The following is a 16852-nucleotide window of genomic DNA, read 5'->3' on the forward strand; positions in this document are numbered from 1 at the left end:
GATGATCAAGCTTTCTGTGTGTTAGACCATAAAGTACCCAAGAGGAAAGAGCCAGGAGAACACACTAATTCCTTTAAGTGAAAAAAACATGCAAATATCCTTCACCAGTAAAACAAGCAGATTTTTAAATATCTGTTTTTGAAATCTACTTGTCAAAAAGTCTTCAAAAGGCAGCTGAGAGGGGAACAGATTTTTCATTCTAATAGTGGAAGTTGTCCGATAGTTCAGATCTATCAGCATGCATTTTTAATTTTTTTTTTTAGTTTTAAAGAGATGGCTTTTGGTAGTGTATTTTAAACAGAGAGAAAGGATTTACACCACTCGCAAAATCTACTTTACTGTCAGCTTCAATCCACCTGAGAAAAAAAGAAAAATTGGTAATTTTAAATGCGTATAATTCACAAACATTACAAAGGAGAGCCACTTCGTTTCAGCAGTCCTAATGTTAACGGTCTGCCACAGAATGCAGTAAAAAGTATTGATTGGCAGAGGGTAACAGAGAAATCATAGGCTTAATTTACAGACATGTGGCGCGTAGGGCGTTTTGACCTAATACAATTTAATTTTCTGGATAACTCTTAAAAGAGAAGCCATTTCAATTATTTTGCTATTCCATATATTTTTGTCATCCAAAATATATTTCAACCCAAAATAATTCAAATAATGTATGTGTTTGTGTGTGCGCATATACACATATAATTGTTTCAATTAAAATTTTGAGGCTATAGCAGCCACTGTGCCTATGGCCTAAAGCCATATATATATATATATATATATATATATATATATATATATATACACACACACACACACATATATGTAACAGGTATCCCTATAAAATATATACAATTTGTTGTCATACTGGTTATATGGGAAATTGTTCATTTTGAAATAACCTCAGGCCACAACTTCAGTCAGTTACTATTTGAAAGCCTTACTTAGCGTCCCGTTGGTGATGCATGCAGTAGCTCAAATTAAACCTTTGTGCATTGGGTTATGAATAATCTTTTGCTCCAAAGTAGACAAAAAACCTCAGTCTGATTTAACACCAAAGAATAAATTTCTCTGACTTTCCAAGTAAATCTAAACACATTCTAGTGACAAAATGGGTACGTAGGGGATTTTCTAAATACCATACATATTACACATTTTCACACTTATAGGGTAATCCTATGATACAATTTCAATCTCTACTTCAAAAGACTATCACCATTAAAGAGAAAAAAGAAAATGCGTAAGAAAAAGAAAATGGGAAAATAACCATAGGCTTGGGAATTCCGTCAAATCCAGGAAATTCCAGGTTAAGGCTTGAAGTTGAATCATTCCCAGGTCTAGCTCTAAAGTTCACAAGAGTACAAGGCAAACAATTTCTTTGGGGACAAGCAGCATCATTTTGATTAGACCTCCTCCTGCAGGGTAAAATCATTCCTTCCTACACTATGAATGGAATCCAAGTATCGTAATAAGCAGGTACACTCACAAGAACCAAAGCTGACATGGATAAGAGCAGCAGGATCACGGTACACCCAAGTATCATATATATTGAAGAAATAATTCAGTGTCTTAGATTTTTCTATAAAAATTTGTGATCTATATAGGACTTCATTCACATGGACACTAATAACAAGGAGTATTTGCTTTGGCGGAAGTGGATCACACATCTGCTTATCTTGCTTTTAATATTTTTTTACATAATGTTTCTGAGAATGCAGATGTGAGTCAGGTAGCATTTGAATTCCCCACATATACACAACTGAGGTGCCCCACAACTGGCATTCCCCTGGGATCTTTGATTCACTGATGTTAGCCATACGAATCCAGCGTCCAAACTCAGATGAATAAACTTAACGCCTGCATTATCAGTCAGCGTAAATGATAAATCCAGAAAATGTGCTGTATTTGTTGTTGTTCCCTCCATGGGCTTTCCCACCATCTAATTTGATGTAGACTTCGTCTCCTGGCTCCAAGTGAAGAACCACGCTGTTACTGGCATAGTCGTAATTCTGATCAGCATCCTGGGCGATTGCACTGGCACGCACCTACGGGAAACAGACAAGAATTAGAGTTCGTCAGAGAGAATCTTCAAGTTTTTTTTTAGGCCATTCACCGAGCAACAGAAGCTGATGTGCTGCCATAGCAGAGAACGGACACAGAAACGCCCACCTTGGCCTTGGAGCTTTATGTGGGTGTCTTTGCAATCGTCTCAGCTGTGTTATTGGAAAGGAGGAATGGAAAGGAGGAAAGGGTGCTTTTGTGAGGGTGATTCCGGCAGTCTTTCCTTACTTCGGGCTGTCAAAGTGCATACCAATTTATTCTCTTCCTAAATCACTACTTTTTCTAACTCTTCTATCTCTAGGCCCAGTCACTTCTTGAAGTGGAAATAACAGTAGTTTCTAGCATTTTAATTTACCCAAATAGCAATGTTCTAACCTGCTGTTGATGAGCACATGAGTTCGATCCAAACTTCAGCTCTAGTCTTCACAATTACTAGAACATGAGATCCACAGTAGGTAAGGCGCCAGATAAATACCACTACTCTAACTCCTCTGTATAGGAAGAAAACAGGGAGAAACCATTTGATTCGGGGCTTTCAAATTGTAATGCAAGTAAAGGCCCTTTTACCAGAAGCTTAAGTCTTGTAAACATCTTTGGCTATCTCACCCAACTTTTCAGGCTTTTTTTCTTTTCTTTTTGTGCCTTTTTATCGCTTAATTGTGATGTGTGAAATTAAACAAATTATTTAATTTCAACATATCTAAAATTATAGAAGGAACTAAAAGTCCATGATTTGAAGTCTCTCAAATTGCTAGAATTTTTGAATGGTCTCATTTCGGTGAATCCAAATGGATGCTTTGCTTGCTTATAAACAAATCCACTCATGTTGAGCCTGTGATCTCAGTGAGTTGATAGACATCTGCAAACAAATTGCCTATCATGTCCAGTCACATGGACGTTCTGTCACATCCTCAACTCACATTAGGCTTCATGTCCATTTAGCTAGATTTTGATTCTGCCTTGGAAAATTTTTTTCAATAGGCAGAATTGTATTTGATTTATTTCAGTAAAACATCTACTCTGTGGCTTGTTTCTACTCCAGTATAATGATATTTTCCTGAATAACACAGCAACTGATTTAGCGGTTTGTAAAACTGCACTATGTAATAATGCATGACTTGGGGTACAATATGCCAGAATTTATCACTTGACAAAATGAAGAAAGTGAGACATAAGTCAAGAATTTCCATGCATTTCTTTCAAAATGTAAATGATAGATTTTCAAATTAAATTTTCATGGGGTATGTTCTCACATTAATGCTGAAATGTTAAAAAAAAGAAGCAGGCTCTTTGACACTGCTGAACTTATAAAGCAATTTGAGTAGTATTTTAAATTTTCTTCCTGGCTATCATATAGCAAAAGGAGAACAGGGCTTACAGGACTTAGAGTTCCTTAACACTGTGCTGACACTAATATAATAGCAATATACCCCTCAATTATGCTCACAAGTACTGACTGGAATGTATACACCAATTTAGTGAGGTGACCTGTTTTGACCATTAAATAATAATACAACTTAATGTAATAATATTTCCTAGGAATTAATAATAAGTAGGAGTTGAGTGCTTTGACTTATTAATTTCATCTAGTCATTAATTCCCAGGGGGAAAAAATCTACAAGGAGGATAACATGATTATGACCTGATCTTCTTTATTTGTGGATTTTAAATGGATGAGAAAAATTAAAATAGAAAATAGTAATTAACCAGATTGGGAATATATTAATTATCAATCCCTAATATACTTCTCAGCTATTATTAATAACCAAACAATTTATTTACTGCTTTAGGCATTTACTACATGCTCCATGGGTAATGTGCTTTAACACTGTTTTCTATATGAAGGCATTTGGGAACCGGGACTCATTAAAAATCACTTATTCAGAGACAATAATCTTAAAAATACGTATAATGCCACTTGTATTATACGTTATTATTCTGCAGGGTATAACCACAAACCCATGTCATTATCACCATTTTTATTCATGAGGGGTAACCATAAAAACCTGTCAATATATTAGTGTGACCCCACAGACTGGAAGTTACGCTTCTAGTTTTCGCTTCCTTTGTGGGGAAAAAGAAAAAAAAAAAAAAAGCCAGTGTGCTTGCTTTTTAATGAAAGTGATTCTCTAAGATTTTCAGGTATAGGGCACTGTAAGGCCTTCCCAGGTAAATAACTGCCACTCTCCCGTGCACTTGCGAAGCTTTCGTATGCCTGCTCACCTGCTCGTACTCTCAAGGTATAATGGCACTTGAAATCTCAAGCTCTAGTCTCTAGCCCAGTGACTTCCAACAGTTCTTCATTTCAGCCATCAAACTATTGAGGAAGGTAATGCATCCACCTTGGCGCCTATTTTCAGGTTCCTAAATCTGCACTGATTTTAGCATTTTCTCCAGGAATATGATGCATCCTCTCCCTTAGCTTAATAGACTCGTTTCTATCTAAATGTACTCTAATATCTTTTCATATTATAAGCTAAATATTTAGATTCTGCTTGATCTTTAGTTCATGTTTTGTGGCCCTAAAAAGGTAATTAATTTGACATTTCTTAATCTCACTAATAAATGAATATCAACCCACACACTATTCACTGTTCCCAATATACCTCTTATTCACTGGTCCCATAACAAATAAATTCTTAGAGTAGAAATTGGTCTTTAATTATTTTATAATTCTAATTTTGAGCCTAAGTTTTCATTATAGTGGCTTATTATAGTAGTACTATAGTGATTGTATTCAAATAGCAATGTTTTTATTCAGGTTTTCTGCTAAAAGCATGGAAACATTAAAATATTTCCTGTCTCTATGTAAAGCTATTTGAGTCCAATTTTTACATTTAATTTGCACTGTCATGGGCTCTCAACAAATGGTAAGATTAAATTTAGGCTGATGGTTTCATTGCAAATATGAGAACCATGGTGCTTTTAGTGGCATGTTTATAAGAATGTAATAGGTTGTATAGCTTTAGCATTATCATATTAGTGAGGGATTATCATTAGAGACAATATTTATGGTAACATTTGCTGATTTAATTAATTGCTACTGATGTTCTCATAATTTCATTTTCATTGTACTTCTGTGGAATCATAAACAAAAGGTTAAGTGGCGCATCAGGTTAATTTACTGGCCTTTGATGTTTCCATCTGTGATCGTGCATTAACACAAAGCATAAATAACATGTTTCTCATATGGTGATGGCCCAGAAGCATTCCTGTAGCCTAGAGTGAACTGCATTTTTAGTTCAATTTTTGTGTTTCTCTAATCCACTTAATCCACAAAACATTATACTGACATGGATCTCTGAGTTTCTGTTTTATGAAAACAAATTAGGTCAGCTCAGCTTAGAATGGGAAACAGCCATTCTAAGAAGTGATTAGACAAGAGCATAATTGAAAACAAGGACAAACTATTTATTCAATATTGATAAAGATGTTATAAGATTTTTCATCTACAACTGTGTGCAGACTAGACTTTGCAAAAGAGTTCTATTCTAGACATAAAATTCCTTAACACTAAAATTATAATAACCATTTTCCAAATAGCCCATGCTGAATTAAAAAATATATTGTTTGTCATGATATTTATTTTCTGAATTACTTGTTGCACACCTTTGCAGAGTAGCAGCTTAATAATGTCAATTGAAAGCATTATACCTTTAAGGTCAGCGTTCTTGCCTTGTTCTTTTTTCCTGACCCTCAAAGAATGTACCCGCTAGGGTGATACAAAGGGGCATTCTACATTCTGAACAATGAAATAATTTAAAAACGAAATGCACATAGCATACGTATGTGGAATGGTTTTCTTGGAATCAGTGTGACATTTCTGGGCTCAGCAGTCTAGATATCTACATGTAAAGTAATTTAAATATATTGTTCCCTAGTTTTTCATGCAATTTCCAGATATTTAAAGATGTGAACACTTTTATATATTGGCTGATTAAACTTGAATTTTATTCCATTTTAATGAATGCCTAAAAACAATCTCTTAAGCATGCTAGTATTTCTCAGACTTAACCTCTGAGTCCTAAGACAGCCAATTTGTAAATAAATGGGTGCATCATCCCTGCCTGCTGAGGGCTGTTTGTGGACCCTTCTGTAAGGGTGACACAATAGCTCTCTCTGGGTACAGTGAGTCATGCCCTTTCTAGCCATTTACCTACAACTATCCCATGGCTCTGCAAATAATTGTTATTTATCTTAATATTATTTTCATGCATAATAACTATAATAAACAACCCTGTCAGTGCCTCCTGGTGGCCATTACTTCTTTTTTTGTTCTACAGAGTCCTGAATCCTGAGGGTCTTGCAAGCTATTTTCTTCTAAATTCCTTTAGAAGTGAGGGGTGGTGGGAAGGGGGAGGGATGGGGTTTTTTGTTCTTTCTATCTCTTATACAGTTTGGATATTTGTCTTTGTTTTTGAAACAATTCTGACAATGACTTGGGTTTTGGGGAATACTTCAGCTTCAATACTGCTTGATAGAAGACTGGGTTATAGTTTAAAAGGTCTGAATTCAAGGGGCAAGTGGCCAAGCCCCATAGACCTTGTTAAATCAAAGTTGGCCATGTCAGGGTCAGGGGTCATTCACTGTGCCACCCAATAAACAGTTACAGCCCAAGAACTCCGTCCAGACTGCAGGCTGCAAGGCCTCACCCCCGTGGCCACTGATTCAACATGTGCCGGGGGTCTGATTCCAATTCCAGGCAGTTACAAATATTATTGTCCTCTTCTGACTAAGAGATAAGACACATTTCGGGTTTGCAGTGACTGCGAGTTTCTCAAGCAAACGGAAAAGTTGCCCCATTATACAACTGCAACCGTGTGGCCCTTATGGCAGCGCCAACCAGCCCAGGCAAGCAAGTCCTCCTGGCCCAGGGCTACCTGGGGGCTATTTCACAGTGGAGGTCAAGGCCACTGCCCCTGTGAGCTGGAGGGCTGGGGTTGGAAGGACCTTCACGCAGGTGCCCTGGGGCTTGCTGGCCAAAGCCCACAGTCTCTGGCTGGGCTCCGCTCCTGCCCTTTTCCACCTGCCTGTGCGTCCTAGGACCCACTGCAGGAAGCGGAGTTTGGGTTGTGTGTTTGGGATCCTATTTAACGGTGTAAAGCCACGAGTCTCAACTTTTTCTTCTGTTATCAGCACTCATTACCTCGCCCCCTTCTTCTCCTCGGCTGAACACTAAAGCGGATTTTTCTTGAATTTCACTACATGTGTTTCCCGGTCTGGGACGCTGCAGGTCTCAGGGTCTCACTTCAACTCGCTCCTGCGAGACCCTTCTTTCTCCCTCCTGCCCTTGTCTTTCTCCCCGGATGCGGGTTTATCGCCCTGACACGCCCATTCCAGACTCCCCTAGGCGCCCCCCCCGCCCCCCCCCCCCCATTCCCGCCAAAGCGTGTGAGCAAAGACCCCACAGCCCGGGTCGCTTACTGCTGCTCCGGACACCCTGCTCCCGGCTAACCGCCCCTCGAGGGTCGCGCTGGGTGTAAGCACAGAGCGCGGGTCCCAGACTAAACCGCCCTCTTGGGGCCGCTGGGGGCCCCCGTTGGCTTCCGACGCCGAACCCCCAGAGTGGCACAGCGCGCGCCCTCACTTTGCTCCCGGGAGCCGCGAGCCGCTGCGCCCTTTCTCCGCGGGTTCCCACCCATTTCCGGGGTCTCCTCCCTCTCGCCCGCACCTTCCAGCGCTCCTGCCCGCCCTCCCCGCCGCCGCCGGCCCGCACTCACCTGGTTGTTTTTGCAGAGATCAGCCCACATGCTGGTGCCGTCCCCGCCGCGCATCAGGACGTGGTAGGTGAAGAAGTAGATGCCCGGGATAGAGCAGGTGAACTTGCCCGTGGTGGGGTCGTAGTGGTTCCCGAGGTTGGTGACCACGTCGTCGAACTTGAGCACCTCGTAGCCTTCGTGCTGCCGCTTGAGGCCGGCGTAGAAGGCGATCTTGGGCACCGTGCTGTAGGTGGCCGCGCTGATGGCCCCGGCCGCGTTCAGGCCGGGCGCCCCGGGCGGGCCCGGCAGGCCTTGGCGGCCCGGCTCGCCCTTCTCGCCCGGCGGGCCCACGGGGCCCGGTGGCCCGGGCTCACCGGGGGGCCCACGCGGGCCCGCCTTCCCGGGTCTGCCGGCCTCGCCTTTGGGGCCCTGGATGAAGGTGGGCAGCGACTGCATGAGGCCGCGGTCGGGCGTGGCCGCCGTGCTGGGCGCCTTGGTGCCCCCGTAGGGGTCGCAGACCATGCGGCAGGTGCCCAGCATCTCGTAGTGCGCCGACGTGCCGGCCGAGCTCACCAGCACCGGGATGAGGATGACCAGCAGCAGCACCATCACCACCCCCAGCGCCCCGGCGGCGATCAGGCGCCTCCTGCTGCCCACCAGCCGGCTCAGCGCGGGGCGATCCTCTTGTCTGCTTTTGGACAAAATTTTGAAGGTTGGGCGGGGACCTCTTCAGAGCCGAAAACAACCCCCTGCGAACCCCGACTCCCCTGGGCGGGCGGGCGCCGGCCGCTCCCAGGCTGCTCCCGCTCCCCCCGCGAGGCTGCGGCTGGGGAGGGAGCTCGGACGCCTAGTGACTTGAGCTGAAGTCCCGAGCTGGGGGGTGGAGGCTGGGGGAGGGGTGCGCAGTGCGCCCTCCTGTCTCTTTCCTTCCAGCCCCTTCGCACCTGTGGCTGCAGACGCTCGGGGCGGCCGCCCGCCACTAGGAGGGCAGAGCCAGCCGCCGCCTCTTGCGCCCGCTGGCCCGCTCACACTTTTATGCCACTGCCTGCGATCGACTTTTCCGTTTTTGCAGACTGCGCCAGTTCGCACCAACTTTCCCTCTGAAGTTGCCTTTTTCTGCCTCTTCTCTTCTTTCGCTTGCTCTTCCCCTGCTTTTTTTGCTTCCTGCTTTGCAGCCACCACTACTCTAATAGATGCGCACCCTCAGAGACCCGCGCGGGGAGCGCGAGCGGGGCCAGCCGCTCCCGGTGCTCGGAGGGGCGGCGCGGTCGCTCAGCGAGGCTGGGGCTGGAGCGCAGGAGCTGAAGAGGAGCTAAGGAGCAGCAGCGGCGAGGGCCTCGCGGCCGGGAGCCGAGGGAGAGAGAGACCGAACGTAGACTTCTGCCTGGGTGCCACCTGCCAGCAGAAGAGGAGGCTGAAAACGCGCGCCGGAGCAATTTATAGGCACCCAAGGCTCAGAGGAAGGGGAGCCGCTTTGGCATCTCATTGCAGCATCTGCTCTGCTCATCCCACTCAGGCAGAGTTTGGCATTACTCTGACAATGTGGGAAATTTTTTTTTCGGCCTCTCTTTCTCCCCCCCCCCCCCCCCCCCCCCGCACAAGGTTGAACAGATCCTGAATAATACTCCCTTGCTGAACCCAAAGGATGGCAGCGCTCTCACTGGACGTCCGTGGGGGAGGGAGACAGACGTGCAATGGCCTTCAGAGCTCAAGGGTCACACCTCAGCCCCCTGTGTCACCACTGCCAGCAGCACCAATTGGAAGATGGAGGGGAAGGTTGAAAGGAGGGTGGCTGGGTTGACAATATTTCTCTACAGGCTCACCCACAGCCAGTGTCTCAGGTGTTTTTAAAATGCCACTTTTAACATAAGGAGGGCCCTTTAGAATTGTCCAGATGGTAGATGTGTGGGGGTTTTTTTAACCTTATGGTTTTCCTCACCAGCCTTGTAAAACGGAATATAAGCTGTTACTCGGAGAACAGTAAGGTGTGTTGAAAAGCCAAAGGACATTTCTCAATTATTTTAAATGAACGTGCCCACCACACAAAGGGGGGAGGGATCGGTTCTTTTTACAAGTGTTACCAATGGTGCGTGTATGCAGACATGCTCTGCTTACAATTCCAGCAGCCTTTCAGGAGGTACAGCCATTGGGCCCGGAGGTGTTACCTGCATGAGAAATGATCACTGGTCAAAATGACTTCAAAAGTCTCAGGCTAAAGCAAGTAGCATTTACCAAAGTACTGGGCAAGATTTTTTCCAAAGATATGGAACAAGTCCTCTAAGCTCCATAACACATTTCCTGCCTGTACGTGGGGGATGGGGAAAATAGAAAAAAATATGAGAAGGAAGAGCCTACGCCGTGAGAGAGCAGGAGAACAAACAGCCTGGATTTATAACACTAATGGAAAGCCCAGGAGTAGATATTAGGCAAGTTATCCCACCAACACACACATAAGACACACAAGAATAGCTTGAAATAAACAAGTAGAATTGATTCGTAAATCATACTTTTGCATTCAGGAGCAATGGATGTCAATCAAACATGGATGACATTTGCTTGTCAATATGGGGATGATGGCTAGGAAGACAGAGACTTACTACATCAGGGCGAGAATGTGAAATGAGAAGCAGGAACAAATAAGACTACAGCAACCAAACAAAACACTAACACCCTGGGTGACGATGTTGTCTGTGGGCTCCACAGCGTGGACACCTCCTTCTCTGGCTCTTCTGCCTACCCTGACCCCACCCTGTTGGTTTCATTCTTTCTTTCCTGCTTTCAAACTAAATAAGGTCAAATGAGCAGGCAGAAGGAAACAAAGATTCATTGATTCTTTTAAAAGAAATGTCAGCAGTTCCTGCAGGTCTTTCCTGGGAGAATCAACTGTGAGTGTCGGGCAGTGGGGCTCAGCCTGGCCCAGGTCTCCACAGCACCTCAGCCTGGCTGATGAGGCACTCCTGCTGCTGGGAAATACTCCTCACTTCTCAAACCTTTCATTTTTATTATTTATGAATGTGTGTCTATATCTTGGGTATAATTATACGTGTATTTCAGAATATTTCAATTCACGTGAGCTACCTTATTTTCAGATGTTCAGGCAGCAGACACAGTTAAGTTCTGCCCTGGACACAATACCTATTTTCCTAACACATCTTCTGGGTTGCTTCTCAAAAGTCACCTTCCTTTTGGAAGACAAGGTGGTAAAAAGTATGGTGTCAGCAATGGAGAGCCGTGAGTTACTGACATAAACTGTTCTCTGATACAGTACCACCAAATTATCAAACTTCATGAGACCTCTTTATTGCTAAAGAGGGTCCAGTGGGGGGGGGGGAAATCGAGAGTTTTCTAAAGGTAGGATTGTATAAATAAATTCTCAACAAAAGTCTCAAGAAACATGGAGTTTCCTCTTTGAAGAATGCTATCTCATAGAGAAACCATGTACCTTGGAAGTAACTTCCTCCCCCACCCTGAGGATGACATAAAATAGTAGAGTTGGAAGGGACCCTAGCAAGCCAGTCTCCAGCTGCTCACTCTGTGAATGGTGAGACTGAGACACAGAGCCTAGAGCAGAGCCAGGCCATCCAATGCCAGTATAGCACACCTCGTTTTACTGAGCTTCACAGATACTGCATTTTGTACACATTGAAGGTTTGCAGCAACCACCAGGGAAAAGATTATGACTCAATGAAGGCTCAGATAATGGTTAGCATGTTTTAGCAATACAGTATATTTAATTAAGGTATGCATATTTTTTTTTAGATTAATGCACACTTACTAGACTACAACATGGTGTAAACATAACTTTTGTATGCACTGGGAAATCAAGAAATTCATGTGACTCACTTTATTATGATATTCACTTTACTGTGGTCTTGGAACCAAATCCACAGTATTTCCAAGGCAGCCTGTGCACTTCCCGTACACCTTAGTATCGGCACACCCCAACCCAGCCCAAGACCTATGGTACTAGTCCCAGTAATTGAGGCTTTCCTCTTTCCATTTTCTCTGATGCCAAAGCAAAGCTTGATTTTGCAACCGAGAGCTCTACCATCTCAGTTCTGCCGAGGTTTGGGAAGGTGTTCAGTAGTCATCACCCCATGAAGACTTCATCTCCCAAGTCACAAGGCCGACCCCCATCTTTCAGTTGAATGCACAAACCCAGGCAATGCATGAACATTTGTGTGTGTTTTTAGTGAAGTTTAAATTATCGGTCTCCTTCCTTTTCTCTAGAAATGCCCCACCATGTACTTTGGAAGTAACTTTTCCCCCCACCGCTAGATTTTCAGGGATGACTGAGTAGTATGGCTGGGTACCGCCACTTTCCACGGCTTGAATTTCTCAGAAGGTTCTCTGGAAAGTTACTCACGCTTTAGCCCTGATTCTGACAGTTTGAATAAACCATCTGATATGGCATATTACTCATCATCTTTGCATGTATATAATAATAGAAAATGTGTCAATTAAAAAAATATTTGATTTTCTTCAGTCCTCACCAGAGAACCAAGCTCTCTCTCATATTGGATAGTATTAATTTTGGAAGTAGGCCTCAGAATCTAATTTTTCTTCATCGCACTTCCCGATCATTTATCAAGAAAACACCAGGCCCCACATTCCCTGGGCCTTTGGGACCCTTAAGTGACAAAGTCCAGTACAAAAACCCAGGATCTGGGGTGGGTGATGATCCTGTGATTTCACCTTTCCTACACCATTCCTGTCTCTTTCGGAGAACTGAGCAGCTTCTAAGCAGCCGACTCCCACACAGACATGCACGGCCATCCATTAATCTTCACTGAGCACCCACTGGCAGCACAGCTCTACACCGGCTCTTCCCAGGCAAACAAATATTTAGTCATGAGAATTATTTCCAAATCCAGGAGCACTTAAACAGAAATAGCATTTCTTATAACAGGAAAAAAATTAACAAGCTCAAGGGCTATCTAGAGAAACAGACAAAAAATATAAAAAATGGGATTGGAATAGCAATTTCTCTTTAATTCCTGGGTCTCCAAATTGTATTTCAGAACAAACACTCCCTTTGACTGAAGAATTGTAGCTTTCCAGCCAGAAAGGGTCAGTCTGTTTGGCATTATGGAATCATCACACGAAGCTTTGGAACCTGATGGGTCTTAATTTGAATCCTACCTTTCTCCTTTCGTAGCTATGAAAGTTATTTAATTTCCCTGAGATCTGATTTCCTTTTCCAAAAAATGGGAAGAAGACGAAAACCTAAATCATAGGGTTGTTGTGGCGACTGAGTTAGGGCATATCATTACAATGATATTCAATGTATAATAAGAGCCCAAAAAATGTCAACATTCATCTTAGCATATTGTAGGAGCACTGAGTAGAGTGTATGTTCATAATTTGGATGGTAGAAACAAGGCTTATTAATGAAAGGTAAAGCTAAAGGGTCAGACTTAACACAAAGGTCATCAAATGGATAATAAGTATTATGGACTTAGACAAAACTGGAAAGAAAACCAAAGTTCTTCAGGAGAGTTGCCGATAATATAAAACAAAGGCAGACAAAACTCAAAACAAGGACCACTTTGCCATCCTCTATAGTAATAAACAGTTTCAAAGCAAGGATGTTTCAATTTGCTGCAGTTTGACAGACACGGTTCTCAGATTTACAACCTAGTAGGAAGCATTAGAACTTGCTTTCTGTCTTCTGGAAAGTTCCCCAAGTCAACAAGTTGCAAGTGTATTTAAAAATCACCGCAGTGGTAATTCAGAAACACTCCTGTGGATGATGACTTTCATCAAAGCAAACACACCAGAGAGGACTCTTTGCATAGTCAGCCAGAAGATCAAGGGCTCTGAAGGAGACCTAAGTCACAACCATACTCCGCAGGGAATTTTCAACACAGCCCTCGCCATAGAAGACAGTGAGTTAGAAGGCTAACATGGCTGGTCTGTTGTCAGAAAATTAGCGAATTAGCCAGATGGAGGTGGTAATTAGTACATTACATAAGATGCGGTTACAATATGTGGACTTAAGTTGGTCTCAAATTCTTACTAGTATTGATATGATATTAGATACTTGCTTGAATGTGTGGTCCTTTGACCCTGCAAGTCCTCCAAGCTACAGTAGTCCTCCTTCATCCAAGGTTTCCCTTTCTGCAATTGCACTTACCTGAGCAGTCAACTGCAGTTTGGAAGTATTAAATAGGAAATTCCAGTTAACACATCAAGTTTTAAATCGCACACCATTCCAGGTAGCACCATGGCATCTCACACCAACCTGCTCTGACCCACCAGGACATGAATCATCCCTTTGTCCAGAATATCCATGCTGTAGACACTCCCCACTCATTAATCACTCAACAGCATCTGTCTCAGTTATCAGATTGACTATCATGGTATCCCAGTGCTGGTGTTCAAGTAACCCTGAAAATAGCCTAACACTACTACGTCACAATGCCTACGTCATTCACCTCACTTCATCTCATCCTGTAGGCATTGCATTGTCTCACATCATCACAAGGAGAAGAATGATGAGATCAGTACAATAAAATATTTTGAGAGAGAGAGAGAGAGAGAGAGAGAGAGAGACCACATTCCCATAACTTTTATTACAGTACTAGAGGCCCGGTGCACAAAATTCATGCACTGGAGGGTGGGGGTGGGGGTCTCTCAGCCCGGCATGCGCCCTCTCGCAGTCGGACATTCCTCTTGCAGTCCAGGACCCCTCGCTCTTTACAACTTGCCTGCTCACTGCTCCTTAGCACTGCCACGGAGGCAGGAGAGGCTCCTGCCACTGCCGCTGCGCTTGCCAGCTATGAGCCCGGCTTTTGGCTGAGCCACACTCCCCCTGTGGGAGCACACTGACCACCAAGGGGCAGCTCCTGCGTTAAGCGTCTTCCCCCCTGGTGGTCAGTGCACATCATAGCGACCAATCTTTCGGGTTGTTCTGCCGTAACGGTTGCTTAGGCTTTTATTATATAGACTAGTGGCCCATTGCATGAAATTCATGCATGGAGGGTGTCCCTCAGCCCAGCCTGCACCCTCTCCAATCTGGAACCCCTTGGGGGATGTCTGAGTCCCGGTTTAGGCACAATCCCTGTGGCAATCCAGGACTGCTGGCTCCTAACCACTCACCTGCCTGCCTGCCTGATTACCCCTAACCACTCTGCCTGCTGGCCTGCTCGCCCTCAACTTTCCCCCCCCGCAAGCCTTATCACCCCCAACTGCCCCCCCTGCTGTCCTGCTCTACCTCACCAGCCCTCCCCATTGGCCTGCTCGCCCCCAACTGCCCCCCACCAGCCTGCTCACCCCCAATTGCCCCCACCAGCCTGATCGCCCCCAACTGACCCCCACTGACAGCCTGCTCGCCCCAAAATGGCCCCCCCGCCGGCATGCTCACCCCAAACTGCCCACCCCCACTGACCTAATCACCCCCAAAGACCCCCCCCCAATCAGCCTGATAACCCACAACTACCATCCCATCCTGTCCTGATCACCCACACTGCTCTCCCCTCTTGGCCCTTAACCACCTCTACCTCGGCCCTGCCACCATGGCTTTGTCCAGAAGAATGTCCAGAAAGTCTCCTGGAAGGTCTCCCAGTCTAATTAGCATATTACCCTTTTATTAGTATAGATAGAGGCCTAGTGCATGGGTGGGGGCTGGCTGGTTTGCCCTGAAGGGTGTCCAGAATCAGGGTGGGGGCTCCCTTGGGGGGCAGAGCAGCCTCGGCAAGGGGCCTGTGGTGGTTTGCAGGCTAGCCAAACCCCCATGGGGTGAGGGTTCCCGCTGGAGGGGCGTGGCCAGCCTGGGTGAGGGGCTGATGGCTGTTTGCAGGCTGGCCATGCCCCCAGCAGGGACCCTCACCCCATGGGGACATGGCCAGCCTGGGTAAGGGGCTGAGGGCCGTTTTTAGAATGGCCACTCCCCCCAGTGGGGACCCTCATCTGATGGGGGGCATGGAAAGCCTGGGTGAAGGACTGAGGGCCATTTGCAGGCCCATCCTTGGTGGCCAGCCCGGGTGACCCAAGCCTCCCGCTGGCTCTGGCCTGCTTGTGGCCGCCGCCCACAGGCCCTGCCTTCGGCAGCTGGCCCAGGCTGGTGGGAAGCTTGGCTTCCTCTATCGCTGGGGGCGACCCAAGCCTCCCGCCCACTTTGGCTGGCTCTGTGGCTGCTGCCATCTTTGTCTTGCTAATTTGCATATTCCCTCTTGATTGGCTGGGGGGCGTTGTGGAGGTACAGTCAATTTACATATTTGTCTATTATTAGTGTTGCTATTGTTATAATTATTGTTTTGTTATGAGTTATTGTGGCTAATCTCTTACTGTGCTTAATATATAAACATTATCATAGGTGTGTATGTATAGGGAAAAAACATAGTATATATAGGGTTTGCTACTATCTTTGGTTTCAGACATCCACTGGGGGTCTGGAAATGTGTTCCCTGCAAACAACTAGGTGGACTATGGTGTGGTCATGATAACTCAGTAATACAAGGTAGTTTGGGGAATCCTAAAAACTAAAAGCAGCTGCCATTAGACTATAGCAGCAGTTCTCAACGTTTGGGTCGCAACCCCTTTGGGGTCGAAGGACCCTTTCACAGGGGTCACCTAAAACCATCCTGCATATCATATATTTACATTATGAGTCATAATAGTAGCAACATTACAGTTATGAAGTAGCAACGAAAATAATTGTATGGTTGGGTCACAACATGAGGAACTGTATTTAAAGGGCCAGAAGGTTGAGAACCACTGGACTATAGGGAACTTTCAAGCAGAAATATGAAGGGAACACAGCTGAGAATCTGTGCAACAGACAGATCTACTGGGTAGGCAGTGATAAGGACTGTGGTAGTCTTAATGTTTTGTCTGATTTATTTAGTCTTAAATATCTAAATCATCATGGATCTGAGAGAAGATGTTACAGAAGGCCAACAACAGAGCCAGATCCTGGCAAGAGCAGCCGATATTTCAGAATCTGGCTCTAGGGATAATTAGCTGGAGTAGGCATGAACAAACACCAAGTGAAAGTGCACTCAGCCCTACTCCTTTGTGGGTGTAACCCCAGAGCAACTCACTTCAAATATGAGGAATATGTCCTGTGAATAAATACTGTGTCGCTTGGGGGTTTG

At 44.9% G+C, this 16852-nt stretch overlaps 1 protein-coding gene across 1 annotated transcript; it reads right to left on the minus strand.

Annotated features, from left to right (window-relative positions):
* Positions 1 to 787: 787 nt before the first annotated feature.
* Positions 788 to 9883, minus strand: C1QL3 (complement C1q like 3). Its single transcript, XM_059660199.1, has 2 exons — positions 7776 to 9883; positions 788 to 2039 (listed from the first exon to the last, which is right to left on the minus strand). Exons 1-2 carry the CDS (start codon positions 8361 to 8363, stop codon positions 1860 to 1862), a joined length of 768 nt encoding a protein of 255 aa, XP_059516182.1. The 5' UTR covers positions 8364 to 9883; the 3' UTR covers positions 788 to 1859.
* Positions 9884 to 16852: the final 6969 nt, after the last annotated feature.

This window comes from Myotis daubentonii, chromosome 1, assembly GCF_963259705.1.
Source record: "Myotis daubentonii chromosome 1, mMyoDau2.1, whole genome shotgun sequence".
NCBI lineage: Eukaryota > Metazoa > Chordata > Mammalia > Chiroptera > Vespertilionidae > Myotis > Myotis daubentonii.

Bases quoted from the DNA above. Each gene is read 5' to 3' on its own strand.
- C1QL3 (XM_059660199.1), bottom strand. From the start codon at position 8,363: ATGGTGCTGCTGCTGGTCATCCTCATCCCGGTGCTGGTGAGCTCGGCC. The intron at 2,040-7,775 runs GTGAGTGCGGGC...TGTTTCCCGTAG, and splicing joins ATCTCTGCAAAAACAACCAG to GTGCGTGCCAGTGCAATCGC.